At 40.1% G+C, this 19,530-nt stretch overlaps 2 protein-coding genes across 2 annotated transcripts in view; both read left to right on the plus strand.

The window, feature by feature from the left end:
• The window catches only part of zgc:174164 (uncharacterized protein LOC570656 homolog), a 29,670-nt gene extending 26,220 nt beyond the window's left edge, over positions 1-3,450 (plus strand). Inside the window, exons 21-22 of the mRNA XM_017710549.2 lie at positions 2,806-2,852; positions 2,950-3,450. Of these exons, the coding sequence (XP_017566038.1) occupies positions 2,806-2,852; positions 2,950-3,061 (159 nt within the window). The 3' untranslated portion in view covers positions 3,062-3,450. The remainder of the gene's footprint in view (positions 1-2,805; positions 2,853-2,949) is intronic.
• A 2,611-nt stretch (positions 3,451-6,061) lies between these two features.
• get4 (guided entry of tail-anchored proteins factor 4) lies at positions 6,062-18,316 on the plus strand. The gene is made up of 9 exons (XM_017710548.2): positions 6,062-6,248; positions 6,972-7,050; positions 12,047-12,128; positions 12,819-12,968; positions 13,363-13,501; positions 14,803-14,943; positions 15,316-15,391; positions 16,930-17,002; positions 18,068-18,316. Exons 1-9 carry the CDS (start codon positions 6,112-6,114, stop codon positions 18,154-18,156), a joined length of 966 nt encoding a protein of 321 aa, XP_017566037.1. The 5' UTR covers positions 6,062-6,111; the 3' UTR covers positions 18,157-18,316.
• The last annotated feature ends 1,214 nt before the right edge of the window (positions 18,317-19,530 follow it).

A 19,530-nucleotide genomic window follows, 5' to 3' on the forward strand; every position in this document is an offset into this window, starting at 1 on the left:
CTGGATCCCTAATCTTCAGACCACGACTGCCCCTATAAATATTTATAAAAATGCATTACACATTATAGCTATTCTTAATATGCATTATGAATGAACATAATGCATTGTAAGTACTGTTCATAACTAATTATAAAAGCTCATAATTTGTGTTTGCCTGCTCAAAGTAAAGTGAAGGGTACTGTACTAAAGCCTCCTCCAGTGTGAGGAGTGAAGTACTTGAAGTTGAAGTACTTACTGAAGGATTGATAAACACAAAAACATACAATAAAGCTCATTACAGGCTTCAAATGTCAGTGTTTAAACTAGTGCTGCCATCAGTGTTATACCCAGTGTGGGAAAGTCAATGTACACCACTGTTAATGTGCACCACCGTTAGCCTGGCACTGACTTAACACTGCATATCCAATAGAGCACTAGCAGAAATGATCATTACTGTAGTGTAGTGTTACAGGATGAGGGGTTCTAGTGCTTAACGTTAGAACCAGCGAGGGAACAGATTACAATGACAGTACTCGACTATCTCGCCTTTCCCTCTCCAGGCCTTCACTCCACAGTGACTTCACGATAAGTGTGATGTCAGAAGTGGGTTCATGGGAGGGGCTGATGAGTACTTGGTTTGCTGTGATGTAATATAGCATTTAAAGTGAGACCACTGGTTAAGAAAAGCTCATTCACTGCCCTGAAAATGTAGCCCTGACAGCCCCAGCGCTGAGAAATAAAATACTGAAAATCCCAGAGTGTAAACAAACTTTGTTTGTCTTTAAACTGTCCAAGCCGGAACGGCTCTGACCATATAACATGTTAACACTACTTATAATGCATTATATTAACAATTCATAATGTATAATAAACATGGCAGTAAAGTGTTATGCAGTGTAATTCCTTTTTCAAAGTATTAATAACCATGTTTATAATGCCTTATGAATGTGTTATAAATGTGTTTATAGATGCTTACAAACATGACGTTCCTCGAAAGTGTTAGCCCGTTTATAATTAACTTTCCTCTCTGCCCACTTAACTTTTCTAAATATATGCCTGATTTAGTCACCGAGATATAAACACTCATTTAGAGTGGTTTAATGTGAAGTGGTTCATTTTGGACACTCAGTGGTGGTGATCGAAACCAGGGATCACCATGACTACAACTCAAATATAGCCATTTTGTTCACTTCCCAGAACCACTGATGAACCTACATGTCTCCTGAGTTTTATATGGAATGGTAATGATGGTCAAATAGTTGTAAATATGGACAAAATAAGTTTTCTTTTGGGACCATTTTGCCTTACAATGCCCTGCGTGTACCTCTCTGCTCTGATTGAGTTCTAAAATATGAGGACAAAACATTGATCTTAAACGTCTTAAAGAGCATTAAACAACTCAGATGTCTGGTTCCCATCAACACCAGGGACGTTGAAAACATGACTTTTTATTCTTCGTCTGGTTGAACTTTCACAGGTGATGTAAGCTGTGAAATTCAGGGGCTGCATCCTTCGAAGGACGCGTTTTACGAAGGCTGCATAGACCCACAAAGGCTAAACTGAAATGAGACGGTCTGCTGTACGGCTGATTTCCTGTTTGCGTCACAGCACCTCTGGTCCCACCCTTTCCATTGCATCACGAAACGCTGCTCCTGTCAAGTTATTTTAATGTTCTTTGAAGACGGAGCCAGAAACTTTGATTTTAGTTTTAGTGTTTCGTTTATTAGAGCTGGAGATGCTTCTATCCGCCTGCTCTTTGCTCCCTAAAACAAAAGGAAATGTTGGTTTTGCTTCAGACTACATTGGCTTTTTCAAAAATTTATATCATTAGCTATTCAAATCCGTTTAAACCCAGTACTTGCATTTGAAGCGTGTCCTCAGCCTGTCCATCCTCTGCTGACGCCACCATGTTCTCAAATCCTTGCCGCCATGCAGTGAACCTCAGGGTGTTTTGGCCGGTGAAGGATCCACCCGTTGGAAAAGGACGTGTTTCTCAGCCACATATGAAGAAACCTTTAAAATGGGATGGCCTAGTCGCGCCGCTGTGATGCAGTCGGCCTTCAAATACAGCCTCCCAAGGATGCAGCCCCTGAATTGGGATGCAGCTATAAACTCACTTGACTAGTCACTGTTTTCCCTGTAGTTGCCATAGCAACTCTGTCATTGCATCTGGTGTGCGCCGGAAAAATTGTGAATATTTCACGTTTTCATGTGTGTCGAGTTAGCTGTGTATGGACCTTTACAGTGAAACTGTAACAGGGCCACATATTTCAAATTTTTATTCACAGGATTCAGCAACTGCCCATTGGTTTCCTCTGCTGACAAAATCCTAGAAACCATTAAAAGTTTCTCTTGGTTTCTGGTGGTGTCCAATAGCCAATAATGATGTTTATCAGTAGTAAGTGGTGTTAGTCCTGATGGGTTGATACCACCATTTAAAGGATTCTTTAACAGGTGTTCTGAGACTAATTCCAAATGGGATCCAAAGGGGTCCCAACGGGAAACGAGTGGTCTCTGATGGTAACCATTTAAGCCAATTCCGAAAATTCTAGGTTTTAATCTCGATGGTTCCAATGGTCAGCTGTTGTAACTGATGGTATGATACAGATGCAGCGGTCAGAAATTATGTTGGAACATTCCTTTAACGTTCATGCGGGCATTGACCAGTGATGGGGAAGGTCTCTCTGGACCTGTGTTGGATTGAGGTCCTTGGTATGGGAGGAATGACGGTGCCCAGTGATTTGGCGTCTAGTCCAGTCAGGCCAAAGTGTTATTTTCTTGTAGAAACTGACCGTTAACTAATTCTCTGCCCTGTCCTCTCTGCAGCCGTTTCGGCCACCGCGTCCACCCACTGCCCCTGCAACTCAAGTCAGGTAATGCTGATTAGAACACCTCGTCCATCTCCTCCTCCCTCTAAACAAACCTGGCTCGAACTTAATCTGTCTTTCCTTCTTCGTTGCTCTCCAACAGCATCGACAGTTGGGATGAAGCCGATGTCCAGCCTGCAGTGTCCACTTCTCAGCTGCCCAGACAAGGACCTGGAGTCCCAAAACCAATTCCACCCAAGCAGGAAGTCACCTGAGGTGACTTCATGGAAGGACACTTGTGATGTTGCACACGACCTGGTGCCTTTATCTTCGACTGTGAAATGACTGGTCGTTCAGCTGTTTTAATATGTAATATGCCTTTTTGAGTAAGCATGAATCATCAGTGGTTGATTTAAAAGGTGTACAGGTTTACCAAAATGCTATGTCATGAAATTGTTCTCGTACCTACAGTATATATACTATCTCGCTTTGTTTTGTACCTGCTTTAAGGCAGTCTGCACATCTGACAACTTTAAACCTCCTGTAAAATGACCAATGTTATAACTACACCAATTAAGTCTTATATGAATATACGTGGAATTTAAAAACATGAAGTTTTAATTGTGCATATTACCTGAATAAATGTTCACTTTTCTCTGTTTTAGTTTCAAATGTAAAATTCTCTGTTTTAATTAAAAATGAATAAAAGAAAATTAATAAAAGGGCTGATTAAATTTAAAAAATGTGAAAAAAGAACATCGCTGTTGTCAGAAGAAAACCATTGTATCTCCAACATGGGAACTTTACAGGAGAAGGAGAAAACCTACTTTACTTTTAATGTAAGTCAATGGAACCACACATCTTTCCAAGGCATTTTGGATCATTTCTGTCGGTCCATTTGTCTTGAAATGTACACACAATGTAAAGGACAACATCACATTTTTAGCTAAATGCTCATTATTCTGGCTGTTCGGGTTACTTTTTAAAATGAAATATTTTTCAGACTTTGCTGAAAACAGAAAATAAAATAAACCAATTAAATTTTTTTAACCAATATATAAGATGAAAAGTGAACCATTATTACATTATATTATATTTAACTTCTCATTATTGTCTGTGTGAAATTAAATTTAAAATGAAAATTAAGCCAATTTTTTTTTTAATATACAAAACAAAAAAATAAGAACGTTTTTCATTACATTTTAGCTAGATACGTCATATTCTCTACCTGAAAATTACATTTAAATGAATTTTTAAAAATGAATAAGGACTTTTTAAGGCTTTTCTGAAAACTGTAGCGTGTGCTGCCATCTGGTGGTCAGTCGAGGAAGAGCAGATTTTCCTCGCCAGAGGAAATCAAATTGAAAGAAACTCACATTTGGAAATACGAAAAATAGGGACTCTAAAAAGTTAAAAGAGATTTTAAAATATTGATTTATTTAGACTCCGAAAGCTGTTGTCAAGTGTTTCTTTGTTTATGAGAGTCTGCTGTGTAAAAGAATGCAATAATGTCCTGAAACACAGAGCAGCATAAAACATTTTAAGACCGCTGTTATGTTTTTAGGAGCTTTTAAACTTTAAAACGGCGCCTCGTGTACGTCTGTGACGTCGGTGAGTGCGAACAGCCAATGAGTTGCTCCGCTCGCCAATCAATCATCACGCTCTAGCAGTAAAGCCCGCCTCCTGCTGCCTGAAACCCGTTTACTGTAGAAAAAAGTAAAAATACAGGTGAATTGTTCTTTCTTTTGTTTAGTGAAATATACCCTTCTACTTTATAAAATTAAAAACAAACGTCCTGGGCGAGTGATTAGGAACTATTCTAAATTTTCATTTTTAGCCGTTGAGCTCATTTTACTCCCATGAGCAGTCCTGTGTATGCTATAATAGGGGAAGTAGGAAGCGGCCGGGCTCCCCATAAACCGGCTCTATTTTGTATATCTGCAGATCGAAAACCAGTAAGTACAAGGGGCTTCCACCTTAAGTGGATCAGAGCCGGTTTAAGATCATGCAGATCTTGTCCAAAATGCCAGCAGTGATAAACATAAAGGCAGCGCAGCGCGGTTCTCATCAGCGAGGCTCACTTTCCCCACACATTCGTTCAGGCAGCCAGTCAAAGGCCCTGTAAGCTGTGTGTAATTTTTTAATCATATCTTTTTTGCCTTCACTGATATAACGACCCGGCCAGCTCATCACATGCATTGCCTTTACCTTCTTTTTCATTGTTTTATTTATTCATTCTTTTTTCCATTTTCTGTTGGCCTTTCGATTTCGTTTGAGTCGAAAAGAAAAAATGTAAGTCAATGGAGACACAGTCCATCTGTTTCTCTGATACTTTGTTAGCCCCCTTTTACCCTGTTCTTCAGTGGTCAGGACCCCATGGACTCTCACAGAGCAGGTACTATTTGGGTGGTGGATTCTCAGCACTGCAGTAACACTGACATGGTGATGGCGTGTTAGTGTGTTGTGCTGGTATGAGTGGATCAGACACAGCAGTGTTGCTGGAGTTTTTAAACACTGTGTCCACTTACTGTCCACTCTATTAGACACTCCTACCTTGTCAGTCCACCTTGTGACAATAGCTCATCTGCTCCTGCAGTTTGTGTTGGTCATCCTCTAGTCCTTCATCAGTGGTCACAGGACGCTGCCCACAGGACGCTGTTGGCAGGATGTTTTTGGTTGGTGGGCTATTCTCAGTCCAGCAGCGACACTGAGGTTTTTAATCACTCCAGCAGCACTGCTGTGTCTGATCCACTCAGACCAGCGCACCACACACTAACACACCACCACCACCACATCAGCGTTACTGCAGTGCTGAGAATGATCCACCACCCAAATATTACCTGCTCTGTGAGGGTCCATGGTGGTCCTGACCGCTGAAGAACAGGGTAACAAAGTATCAGAGAAACAGATGGACTACAGTCTGTAACTGTAGAACTACAAAGTGCAGCTATACAGTAAGTGGAGCTGATCAAATGTTCAAAGAGCGTAGAAACAAGGAGGTGGTCAGAATGTCATGCCTGAGGGGTGTGTATACATATATACCCACACTTTTGGTTCTATATAGAACCATATACCACACGTTCTCCATCACTCTGAGGAACCCTTGAGTCATGCAAAGGAAGACCCATATCTTCACTAAAGAAATGTTGAACAACCATCTTTGTTTATATGTCATGTCATCTTAAGTGGCCTCTCTGTCACACATGGGGCTCGTTTCCATAGACCTGATTGCTTGTTTCTCTCGCGAGATCTGCCAACACTGTACCGATCTCGCAGGATCAGGGTTAGTATTAGTGTAGTAGCAGCGCGTTTTGCGGGGAGGAGAATGATGATGTCGGAGCAGGACAGTGCGAAGGGCCGAAACCGCGGCGGAGTGCAGCGAGTGGAGGGCAAACTTCGGGCCAGCGTGGAGAGGGGGGACTACTACGAAGCCCATCAGATGTATCGCACCTTATTCTTCAGGTGAGACCAAAAGAAAAGCGCCGAAAGCGGGTGGTCCCGGCTTTGTACCTTTCCAGATCTTTCTCGCTGTCAGCGAAGCGATGCCTGTATCCCTTTTCTATTGGTCCACCCCGCTCTGCGGCCCCGCCTCCCGGGTCGGTCCGTCTCTCTGATTGGCCTACTGAAACGTCAATCTCCCGAAATCGCTGTCTGTTAGCTGGAGGTTAGCTTGTCGCTAACGAAAAAAATACACACTTCAAAATGAAAAAGTCGGGATTTTAAATGATTTGTCACTGGCTCGGTTTTGTGAATAGACATTAGTGTTGCTCATGTAGTGTCCCAATCATATAATGATGTAAACAACGGCGGGTTTCAGTGGAGTACAGCTGTTAGTCGAGCTAGCTAAGCTAAGATAAAGCTTAGACTGGTCAGTTCAGACGAAGCTGAAGTTAGCTTCTCATTCGAATTTCCCGTTCCACCTTAAATGGTGCAGAAGTTACATTCTAGTGCCCGAGGCGTCGGAATGGAACTGCTGCACCATTTAAGGTGGAACGGGGAACTCGAATAGGAAGCCCTTGTCATTAGTTCAGCAAATGAGTGTCTGACCCGAGTACTGAGTACTCGACGATTTGGCACAAGACGATTTAGAACCGACCCTCACAGCGCGTTTAAGGTGGTTATTTAACATTAGCTGTCTGTGTTGTGTAAAAGAGGTTTAAATGACCTGTGTGTGTGCTGGTTTAGGTACATGGCCCAGGCGAAGTATGCAGAGGCCCGAGAGCTCATGTACAACGGAGCTCTGCTCTTCTTCAGCTACAACCAGGTACAACACTACTGAAATACAGACACTAACCCACGAATAAAGACTTATATCTACATGGGGTTGTTCCCTGCAGGTGAAACCCACTTATGCCACTTTATCACCATTGTATACTTTATTACCTTATCCCTCAACTCTCTAGCCACTTTAAAGGGGAACTCAACCAACTTTTCATAATTCTCCATAATTAAACAGTTGAATTGTAAACAGAGGCATTCAGAGTGGTTTAGTGTAAAATGCTGTATTCTAGAGAAAGTCATTGAGTCAGACTTGTTCACAGTGGAGGTGGTAGGAAGGCAGACGTCCACCTCTGAAAGCTCCCTCACAGAAAGTGATTACATGAAATGGTTATGAATTCACTGCCTGATGCCTGAGACATTTTTTATGATAGTTTGTGGTAAGGCTTGGCTTAAAATGTATTTAAATCCATTTATTTTAGTCTATTCATGGCAGAGGGGGTGCATGCAGGGTGTTGTAGGGCAAAATAGCACCCCCCCTCAAAAAAAAGAAGTATTTTTTCAGGTTTATGACCATTTTGCCATCATCAACGTTCCATATAAAGCTCAGAAGACTCATGCAGGTTCACTGGTGGTATTGGATTGTAAATAAAATGGCTGTATTTGTGTTGTAGACATGGTGACCCCTGGTTCCTATCACTATCACTGTAAAGACATCTGAGTCTCTACAATCAACCATTTCACACCAAACCACTCCGAATGACTTTGTTTTCATCTCGAGAACGTCATTATTCAGAAAAGTCGCCCATCTGTTGAAAAATAGTTTGTTGGCTGCCTTCAACCCCATTTATCATGTTCATGTTCAGACATGAGGACTACTCATGTTCAGACTTAAGAACTACTGTTGACCAGATATTGGTTGTTTGGTGCATGATCTATCAGTACCTGACCTCACTAATGGTCTTGTGGCTGAATGCAGTCAAATACAATTGGAGAAAATGATGGATGAGCATGCATCTGCTGTAGCCTAAGTGTATCAGGCAAAGTAGTCTTGCTGGGGTTTCTTCACACGTCAGCCAACTAGTGATGCACCGACCCTTTACTCTAAATCAGATCTGCACAGATTCTGACCTCATTAACCATATCGGATATCGGCCAGCCATGTCTGATGCACACTCGATGCCATCTCTGATGCTGCGATTACATGTTTGCAGTAGACGGACGATAGCAAACCCAGTATTCCATTTTTTCCATTAAAGATGGGAAGGAAAATTCTGCCACCGCCAGCAGGAACGCTCCACAGGCGGCTGTGGTAAGCAGAATGCTCGGTCACAATTTCAGTTTTCCCAGCTTTTGCCATCAACCACAGCGGTGAAATAAACTGGATGTTGATTTTTTTGGGGGAGCTGTGGACAAACGTCTCAATGTCATTGTTGAATTCCAGACAAACTCAGTTTTGCACAACATAAATAAGAGTGCAGAGTGTCCTCCTGCCTTTTTTCATCATCTGCACTGCTAAAGCACTTCTCTGATCGGTACCGCTATCACCATGGCAACGTTTGTGGCCCCGTGCTGCTGTCGGCCGTGTACTGCCATGAAATGCAAAGTGACGTGTTTTCATCGCAATCACGTGAACGCAGCATTAGCTACAGTTGCTCTTGAAGGCGTTATTCCAAAACATGAACCTCAAAAACACTTTCTGTTTGCATTAACAGAGCAGAAGCTCATACATGTAATAACTGAGAATGATCACATTACAGGTAAACGTCTTGTGTACAGAAACTAAATTAGCAAGCGTGAAATCTGCTACTGTTGTTTCTGTAATAAAAGAGCTGTCCCTGTAACGAATCAGCTTTGCAGGCGAACGACAGTTTCATAGTTTTGCAATATTAATTTTATCTAAGGCTAAAAAGTTACAGTTAAATTAAATTTGAATAGTGTGATTTAAATATCACTGCTGTCGGAACAAAACCTAACTTTTAATGGAAGTAATACTATACTCTGATACTAGTGTATATGTGTATATTCAGAGAGAGAGTGTGTGTGTGTGTGTGTGTGTGTGTGTGTGTGTGTATGAAAAATATAAATATCTAAGAAGAAAAGGAGTTTTTCACTCATTTCCCGCCTCTGTAAGTGTGATATCACGTTTATTGTCACTTCATTTGATTTGAAGTGAATGCATAAATTATATAAGTCATTTTGGACCATTTCTGTTGGTCCATGCATCATGAAATTTTGACACTGGCCTTTTCAAATTATGTAAAAAAAAAAAAAAAAAAAGCGAAAATGGAGATTTTTTTTTTTTTGGTTTTGTCCCGACAGCAGCGAAATGCAATAAATAATATTTGAATAAGATTTAATATGAGATTTATTCATTTTAAAAAGACTCAACCATCAGTCAACAAGATGAGCAGCGCTACTCATGCTTGCTAATAACAATCGCTCGCTGCTGTAATATAGAAAGATTTCGATTTTTAGGTTTAGATTTTACAGATTTACTTTTACAGTAAGAAATGTTTCACTGCAATTGTCATTACTGTTTTTTTTGCTGTTGAATTATTAAGAAGCGTGTTATTAACAAAGTTATCTGTAATACTTCTTTCTCATTTTTTTTCCCTTAATTTTCGCTTGTATTACTCTTCTGCAGAAGGTACAGCTTCGTGTTAGAAGTGAGGTATACATCATTTAAATGAACAATGAAAAAGCATATCGCTGTTGTCGGAAGAAAACCTTGTATCTCCAAAATGTTAACTTTACAGGAGAAGGAACATCCTACTTTACCGTTAATGCAAGTCAATGGAACCAGACTTTTTTTACAAGTCATTTTGGGTCGTTTCTTTTAGTCCATTTACCATGAAATTTACAGTGTAAAGGGTAACAGGTATTTTCAAATTATGTCAAAAACTGAAGAAGTCAAAAATGGAGATACAAGGTTTCGTTCCAGCAGCAGCGGATCAGTACTTGGTATATCGATATACCTAGAGTGGAGGTGTTGGAATTGGTGTCAAGAAAAAAAAAAGGGATTGGTGCATCTCTAATATCAGCAGATGAGCTACAGTCTCCAGCTGTACACCAGCAGGGGAGAGCTACAAGGCCAATGTTTCTAATAAAGTGGACACTGTGTATATATTATTGTTGGTACACTCAGAGGAGCTCCAGGGAATTTTGCCTTCATCTTTCTTTGCTTTTTCGCTGATAAAAATGTCATTGGTCTTTGTTATTCCTCAGTATAATGTGTTTATGAAATGTTATTCTTCAGGCCTCATGTTCGCTCAAGTCTGGAACTAAACAAATCCCTGTCATGGTCATAAAAAGTAGGACACAGCTTTTAAGTTTGTGCTGGCTTGTTTTTGCTCCACACAGCAGTGAAACTGTCCAGCTGCCGACAGGCTTTTTATTCTCCTTGTACGACCAGTATTCACAGAAAGCTGTAACATCATGCAGGTTAGCTTCTAACCAGTTACTTTCATGAATTAATTAGGACATTTAATCATTCAAAATAATCCAGGAGAGTCTTAATAGAGACTTAATTACACTTATATTTTTTCATAATTAAGTTGACAGTCATTCAAAGTGGTTTCATATGAAATGGTGCATTGTTGAAAAACTTGCAGACTTCTGGTTTCTTTACAGTCTTGACAAATACATGGTAAAAAATACATTTTCTTTGGGGACTGTATTGTCTTACATCTTGCATGTACCTTTCCACTTTTTAGATCAAAACCTACCATTAAACAGTGTCTCAAGAAGTGTGAACCATTTTGTGTAATAACTTTCTTTGAGGGAACTTATAGTGGCATTAGATGTCTGGTTCCCATCACCACTACTGTGAACATTTCTGATTTTGTGAGTTTCTTTGCTTTCTAAAACCACTCTGAATCACTATGTTTAGATTATGCAGAAATAATAATAATTTTTTTAAAAACTGTCCCATTTAACCACATTAAGGGTTCACAAATGTGATTAAGGGGTCACCAGTGGGCAAATTGCAGTTGTAATAAGTAGTAATGCAATGAATATCCATGTTTGTCTATTGTGCCCCAGTATACTACACACCTTGATCAACTTGACCAGGATTTCTTGGTTATCCAGCTAATTTTAAGCTTAGGTCTATAGCTACCCACAGTGGTGGATCTCTTTTTACAAGGCTGCATCACCATGGCAGCTTATGCTGCACTAACCTGCCCCAGGGTTGGTTAAGTTCAGGATTTCAGATCATTAATATTTCTTGGACCAATGGGCTGAACTTCTGACCAATCAGTGGCAGCCTTCTGTAGAGCCCTCTGGTCCTTTTCATGTCACGTTTTTCTTTGTGATGTTTATGACATCAGTTACAAAAAAATAAATAATAAACTTATATAAACTAATAAACTACATAGACATCAAGTATAAAGCAATTGTTGCTCTGAATATAGCTGTGGGCGGCGATTCAGGGGTCCAAGGACCTTAAGCTCAGTGACGCTCCCGTAGTGAAAAGGTAAAACGTTACTGCTCAGGATTGAGGCGAAATATGGTGTTGTAAGAGAAATTATGTTATCACATTCTCTGCATCGAATACACTTGCACAATTACTGTTTATTTGCTGAATCTAACCTGTGCCAAAATTTATGGTAAATTTTATATTTTATGTTTTATTTTAAATGCAGCAAAAATTTTAGTTTTTACCTATTTATACCTAGAAAGTCCATGTAATTAGACTAAAAATTAGACTAAAAATAAGCTGCTCTTCACTTCCATGTGCACAACTCGATTATTAAAAAAAATTGTTAACCGCTGCTGTGAAACGAGTTCACTATGGCTGTGTTTAATCAGGAACCCTGTTTAAGTTGAGCATACTTTGTGAGACAGGCTGTAGGCTGTGCAATCCAAAGCTATTATTCTTCAGATCCCCAGAGTGTAACAAATCTGTAATGGACATAAGTTAATTAAGTTCTATGTAGTGCTTTAATTCACTGTCATGCAGACCGTTCTGGACATGTCTGGCTTGGCCTTATGTGGCTACGCCTTAAGTACTGTCATATTTGTGTTTGTGTTATTAACAGCAAAACAGTGCAGCAGATCTGTCCATGCTGGTGTTGGAGACTTTAGAGAAGTCTGAGGCCACAGTAGAAGAGGATATATTAGGTAAGTTTGAATACATTTGCAAGCTGTATCAAATTTGTATGTTTACTAATTTGATACTGTGCAACATAATATGGCGTGATTCAGAAAGATCCATCTGACTTAAAAATAATTTTTACTTGTAAATCACGACGGAACAATGGAGTGAATTGCAAATGGTTTAATTAAGCATAAAGTTTTTTCTGTAATTGCACAAGTGCTCAGTATGAACCTCCTCCAGCTGTATGGACATCAACGCCATAGTCAAATTCATCCCATACTCAGTTGATCACGTCAGGTGTCGCTGCACTCACAGCTCTTTCAGTGCAATTTCGGAGATCATCCAGTCCTGTGTAACCAACGGTGAACGCTCTGAGCTGTTGGAGCTTCAGTGCCCGCGGAAATCACGTTATGACAGATTCACTCTTATTGAAGCGGATAACAGAGAATGCAGAACGCTTTCTGCTCAGGGGTCGCATCTCCTCTCAGACTGAAGGGAGCCGTCTTCCAGTGACTGTCAGAAACGACCCCCTCTTACAATTGGCATGTGGTCGATTCCTAGGCACCTTGTGGTTGTAAAAATATGTCGCTTTGAACTCGGATGACTTTTTGAATCACTCTGTATAGTATTGTTGTACATTGCTTATCCTTATGCAATAATAGTGCAGTGTTCTGATGCTGTAATATATTTATCTATTTCTTTAATTTTATTAGAGCATTTGGTTAAGCTGTTTAGCCTGATGGACCCAAATTCGCCCGAGAGGGTAGCATTTGTTTCCAGGGCACTCAAGTGGTCCACAGGGGGCTCAGGGAAGCTGGGACATCCCAAACTGCACCAGCTTCTTGCTCTCACACTATGGAAAGGTATTCCTTAAGCACAAATCCTTTTTTTTCAGCAGTTGAGCAAAGTAGGTGTATTGCATTATTTAATAATATAGTCATAGCAAGTAGATCTAATGTGAAGTTTGTAAGAGAAAATTTGTGTATGTACAGTTCTGTCTCTTAATAAATCCCAGGTTTGGTTTTGTGCGTATAGATATACTGCTAAGAATCCTCAGATTGAATCAGACAAATCTTTGTGCCACTGTGCTTTAGGCACATTTTCTGGAGCTCTTTATTTTTGCTATATTGAAAAATGCATTAAATCAGCACGTTATTGTATCAAACTGAACTGTGAAATGAATTGCTGGCCCCTTCAAACTTGGCTTATCATGTTATCCTGCTGTAGACTAAACTCAAAGGTTCTTCTTGCCTTCAGAACAAAACTACAGTGAGTCGCGCTACCACTTTCTGCATTCCTCTGACGGCGAGGGCTGTGCACAGATGCTAGTAGAGTATTCCGCCGCCAGGGGCTTTCGCAGTGAGGTGGACATGTTTGTGGCCCAGGCAGTCTTACAGTGAGTGAACTTCCCTTTCTACTTGAAAACAAACAGAAATTAAAATGGCTTTTGGTAAGCCATTACAGTAAATCCAGCTTGCGTAAAAACATCCACTGTCCACATAATTAGAAATCCTTCTATTGTACAGCCCCATACAACATAAAAGTTGGTATGCAGAGCAAAATGTTAATAAGACCAGAATGCAATGAGGTGCACATGATTTAAATCATATATTAATTGAAAATAGTACAAAAACAACGTATCAGATGTTGAAAGTGATAAATTTTGTTTTTTGAAAAATGTATGTCCATTTTTAATTTGATGCCTGCAACACGTTTTTAAAAAGTTGATATGGGGCTACGAAACTGTTTTTGTGTAATGTTAAAAAACAGGTGAAATATCTCACAAATGATTAGCTTAGTTAGTAACAGGTCAGTAACATGATTTGGGTGTAAAAACAGCATCCCAGAGAGTGCAACAATTCAAGAATAACGTTCCTCAACATAAAATAGCCCAAAAAAAAAACAACTTGGGAATTTCATCATCTACAGCACATAGTATCTGTAAAAGGTTCAAAGAATCCAGCGATGTCTCTGCATGCAAGGGGCAAGGGGAAGGTTTTATTCCAGCAAGACAATGTCAGACCGTATTTTGTATGTATTACAACAGAATGGCTCCCCAGTAAAAGAGTCTGGGTGCTAAACCGGTCTGCCTGCAGTCAAGACCCGTCATCCATTAAAAACATTTGGCTCATTATGAAGCGAAAAATGACAAAGGAGAATTCGAGCAGATAAAATCCTGTATCAAGCAAAAACGGGGAGACATTTCACTTTCTAAAACTACAGCAGTGTCTCCTTGGTTCCCAAACATAGTGTTGTTAAAAGAAAAGGTAATGCACCATAGTATTGAACATGCCCCCTTCCCACCAAAAATGGGCATATGTTTCTCAAAAAACAAAAAAAAGTCTGTTTCATCATTTGATTTGTTGCTTTGTACTATTTACAAATAAATATAGGTTTGAACTGATTTGCAAATAATTGCACTGTTTTTATTGCAGTTTTGCACAGCATCCCAACTTTTTTGGAAATGTACAGTTAAGGACTGTAGCCTATTTGCCGATGAACAGTTTGTGCTGTGCTGAAAATAATCCAGCACCCAAATAACACCTGGTCAGCAGCAGTCCTGTCGTCAGTGAGGACTGGGGTAGAAGGAGCAGATAAATTTGGCTCTAGCCTGTCATTGTACACTAATATAGTGGGCCTGTAAGGAAAGTACCAACTTTTTCATTCCTTTTGCATCCCTTATTGATGTGTTCACAGATTTCTGTGTCTAAAGAACAAAACTAGCGCATCAGTGGTTTTCACCACATACACACAAAAGCACCCATCCATAGAGAGAGGCCCTCCATTCGTGCAGCCTCTCCTGAACTTCCTCTGGTTCCTCCTGTTGGCAGTGGAAGGGTAAGAGCCTTTTCATTCTTCTGATGCTTGTAATTGCTTAAACCCAAAATTAGCACTACTGACACAAGTTTATTTTCACTAGGTTTGGTAACATAGTTAGGTATTTGATTTGCTGATTATTTTGGGGTAAAGAGTCCATGTAAATTTTCCAAATTCACGTAGATTGAAATGTCACAGCTCAGATGTTCGCATCAGCACAGCCATGTCTGTTTGCATGTTTTGTTATTCCATTAGCGTGAGGTTCATTGAGTATTTTTCAATTGAAGACTCACAGTTAAGGAACAGTGGGTGTGCTTTTTCCTAATGCTGTTATGTTTGTGTCATGAGTCGACAGTCTGTCTTACACATCCTCTGTGTGCTGTGTGTTTGCAGTGGGAAGCTAACAGTCTTTACAGTGTTATGTGAGCAGTATCAGCCGTCACTGAAGCGGGACCCCATGTATAACGAGGTAAACGCCTGCACAGAAAACTAGTTTACCTATCATAGAATTAGATTGGTTGTACAGGGTGAAACTTTCATACACTTTAAGACTGAAAATAGATTTCATTCACATAACCTAACCACTTCAACTCCTTGAGACCGCTAGTGGTTCCAATTTGCTGGAAGAGCAGGCCTAACGCTTCCATATATGGAGCGGAGAGAGAGTTTCCGCTCCAGAAGCTGGTAGTGAAGGCCTTGAAAAGATCTGGTAGACCTGGCCTAGGAGCCTGAGAAACGCTGCATATTCAGCAAAAACAAGCTAGCCACTAATGAGCAAAATCGATAAGAACCAGTAGAAACTAGCCCCTCAATCAAAATTAATGAGGAGAGCACCCAACACTTGGTCAGGGTGACCTAGGGTGCCAGGATGAGGGAATTACATAAAAAATATATGTTAAGTTCCCCTGGAAATAAGGGTTCTTAGGGAAGCAGAAAAAACACCTCTATTGGTAACCAAGGGGATTTCAGGACATATTAAAAATAGGTGGAGAGAAGATAAAGTGTATGGTTCTTGGAGCGTTTACTTTTTGTCACATTGGAACTAATAAATGAAGAAAGCCTTTTCTTCCTTCGAACTGAACCTGCGGCTGAAGTTTGGTTTTTCATGTGACTTTGACTTTTTCGCAAGATTGATTTTTCACCTTTTTTAGCTTTTGCAAGAACACTTTTTCAATCTTTTTAATTTGCTACTCATTTTTACATTAGAGAACAGATTATTAAATATTAAAACAAACTTTGATTTAACCTTAATTAGTAACGTTTTTCCACATCGTCCGAGACTTGTGGGCTGAAGACGAGGAGCTCTGGGTCCCGACAATAGAAAGGCAACAGTAACACACATAACCAACCAAAATTTCTGAGGAACGTTTCCAACACCATGTTGAAAGTTTGCCACGAAGAATTTCAGGCAGTTCTGAAGGCAAAAGGGGGTCCAACCTTTTACTAGCAAGGTGTACCTATAAAGCGGCCTGTGTGTGTGTGTGTGTGTGTGTATATGTGTGTGTGTGTGTGTGTATATATATATATATATATATATATATATATATATAAAAAACTTACTTCGGTACTGCTGTTACCAAACAGTACATCGGAATGGTGCAATACTGGTGTATATTAATGTGTATATTTAGAGTCTAATGTGTATCTTTTTAAATATTTTAAATATTAAATATTAAATAATTTTTAAATATATTCTTGTATTTAAGTACTACAAGGGGGCTACGCATGTGTGCAAATGTGATGTGACAAACGTGATTTGATATCTTGAATTGAATTGAGATGATTGTTACTCCCCTAATTCTGATATGAATTTTCTTATAACCATCTTGTTGGCCACAGTATGGCCACATGGGCTGAGTGAGACTTCATTGCTCAAGTGTAGTGGCAGAATTCCTTTGCACGTCTAGGACTTTGCAGTGGTTTTTGGTTGAGTGAATGCTGAATGTAATATGTTGGTAATACTGTTTTGTTCTTTCCCTTTGCTTCCCTCCTTCACTGGTACTCCAGTACCTGGACAGAATAGGACAGCTGTTCTTCGGAGTACCACCAAAACAGTCATCATCATACGGTGGCCTGCTAGGTACGTCCTCTTTGTGTTTTAGTTTATTCCCTTACCCCAAATGTGGTCAGTCAGCTAAGATATATTCAGTGTCTGAAGTTTGCTTCTGTAGTTTTACACTATAAATACAAAGCGAATTTAGCTGACAAGTAAGGAAGCTTATACCTCACCAGTTAGGATTGTGCTAACTGCATGCCTTAATCGTCACTCATTTGACTGAAGCAGTGTCAAGTTGATAATTTCAAATAGACTGACACTATGATAGATAGATAGATAGATAGATAGATAGATAGATAGATAGATAGATAGAGTTTTATTGTCATTCGCATCACATGTGGTAAGATGAGGTGGAACAAAACATTGTACTCATGGTCCAGTTAGCTCCCAAAATTGAACATAAACAATAAATAGAACACATGACCCACAGCAGCATGAGTACGAGGTAGAAGGTGCACATCTTAATCCTGGTGATGTATAAGTGATATGTATAAAGTGACGTGTAATGTGTTAGGGGTGATATAGTAGAGGCACTGATTCAGTACAGCAGCAGAGATAAATAAGTGGACACGAAGTGCCATTGCAGTGACATCTAATTGCAATTTAAGAGCCTTACGGCTTCAGAGAAGAAGCTGTTCCTCAGCCTGGTTGTTTTGCACTTAATGCTCCGCAGCCTCCTACCTGAGGGGAGCGGGACAAAAAGTGTGTGTGCTGGGTGAGTGGGGTCCTTCATGATGCCAGTGGCCCTTTTTCTGCATCTGGAGGTGTAAATGTCCATGGTGGTGGGAAGGCTGACTCCAACAGTCACATTATCTATAACACATTATCTATAGAAAGAAAAAGGAGGCTCAATATGGTATGCAATGCTAATACAACTCCAACTACTGGGTATGAGCTTCCATTACTTGTTAGCTACAAGAAAACTCTGGATACCAAACATGCATTGACCACATTTGGGGTAAGTATATTAGATTTTTAGACAAATTGTTCAGTAAAAAAAAATAAATAAATGTTCCTACCACAAGTCATAGTTAACATCTAGTACTTAATCAGTGATGGGTGACCGTCTCATTTCTTTAAATACTACAGGGAATCTTTTGAACAGTCTAATGGGTTCAAGTGAAGAGGAGGAGGCCAAGGAGGCTCAGGAGAACAGCAGCCCCATCGAGCTGGACTGAAAATCGTCCACCTACAACCGGACACAGTCTTGTCCTCTTGAAAGTAACCTCACGACTTTTCCGCCATCCCAAAAAACAGAAGCACCAAACCACCCCCTCTTTGCACCACCACCGAAAAAAAAAAAAAACACGAAACAAAACTCGCTCTCAGCCCATTCAGGACTGAATCAAACTAGAAACTTTCTCCTTTTTCAGCCAAACGGGGACATCGTGGAATACAAGTAGCCGCATTTGTTTTTCATTTTCAGGTTTTTCTTCTTGATTTTCAGATGTTTCTGTGTAGTTTTAAGACAGTGGCACAGGTGCATTGACCACCCTGGACGACCCTTTATCCTCCTTCTCGTCAGACAAGAACGAAACCATAACAGAAAAGAGAAGAAAAATTACAAATACATTTGTCATTATCATAAAACTTTGATCGTGAACTCCACCCACTCACTGAATTCTGGGAAACGTAGTCCGTTGTTTGTGAAACGGCCGAACCCAGACTTCCGCACATGTCCAGCCACGACGGGTGAAGGTAGTTAATTGTATTGATGAAAGTAATTGAATTACTTATAATCCACGCTAATGTACTTTGATAACTCTCAGTATACTAGACGAAGGTGGTGAGCAGCTCGGCCGTGTCTCGTCATGCCAGGGAGGCGTTTGATCCATTTTAAAGTTTCGGACTGATTTTCGCCACCACTACTCCCGTTACAACCGCATGTGTGTATGTGTGTGTGTGTGTGTGTGTATGTGTGTGTGTGTGTGTGTGTGTGTGTGTGTGTGAGAGTGGGATGTCAAGACTTTAGCTTGCTGTCCTTAGTACGCTGCTCACCTTTGCAGTCAGAAACAGGTGTTCGTTATTTTTTTTTTTTTTTTCTCATCCTTGCTGAACTTTGGAAGAGCTCAATAAAAAAAAAACTGGTTGAAATGGTTGTGGGGGCTTAATTTTGCTTTGTGAAGGATAAAAGGCTGAAAAAGTGAATTGAACTGAATGTTCAGATGTATTTTTGTCACTTTGGTTCTATGAGATATGTTTAGCTATCATAGCACTTGGGTCATCCAGGGTTCTCTCTCCTGTTATGAAATCACTTTCCAGGACAAATTTCAGGACTTATGCTGTTGCTTACGGAATATCATCCTAAAATGATGCACTTAATATCTGCTTAAGTCAACAACACCACAGTGTCCTGTGGGTAGTGTCCTGTGACCACTGATGAAGGACTAGAGGATGAGCAACACGGACAGCAGCAGCAGATGAGCCTATCGTCTCTGACTTTACATCTACAAGGTTGGAGTGTCTAAGAGTGGACAGTGTTTAAAAACTCCAGCAGCACTGCGGTGTCTGATCCACTCATCACGCACATCACATCACACTAACACCACTAC

The sequence above is a fragment of the Pygocentrus nattereri genome, chromosome 13 (assembly GCF_015220715.1).
Source record: "Pygocentrus nattereri isolate fPygNat1 chromosome 13, fPygNat1.pri, whole genome shotgun sequence".
Lineage (NCBI taxonomy): Eukaryota > Metazoa > Chordata > Actinopteri > Characiformes > Serrasalmidae > Pygocentrus > Pygocentrus nattereri.

Coding starts and splice junctions, on each gene's coding strand:
- get4 (XM_017710548.2), top strand. CDS start 6,112: ATGATGATGTCGGAGCAGGACAGTGCGAAGGGCCGAAACCGCGGCGGA. Junction 7,051..12,046: donor TCTTCTTCAGCTACAACCAG/GTACAACACTAC, acceptor TGTTATTAACAG/CAAAACAGTGCAGCAGATCT. Junction 17,003..18,067: donor ATCATACGGTGGCCTGCTAG/GTACGTCCTCTT, acceptor TAAATACTACAG/GGAATCTTTTGAACAGTCTA.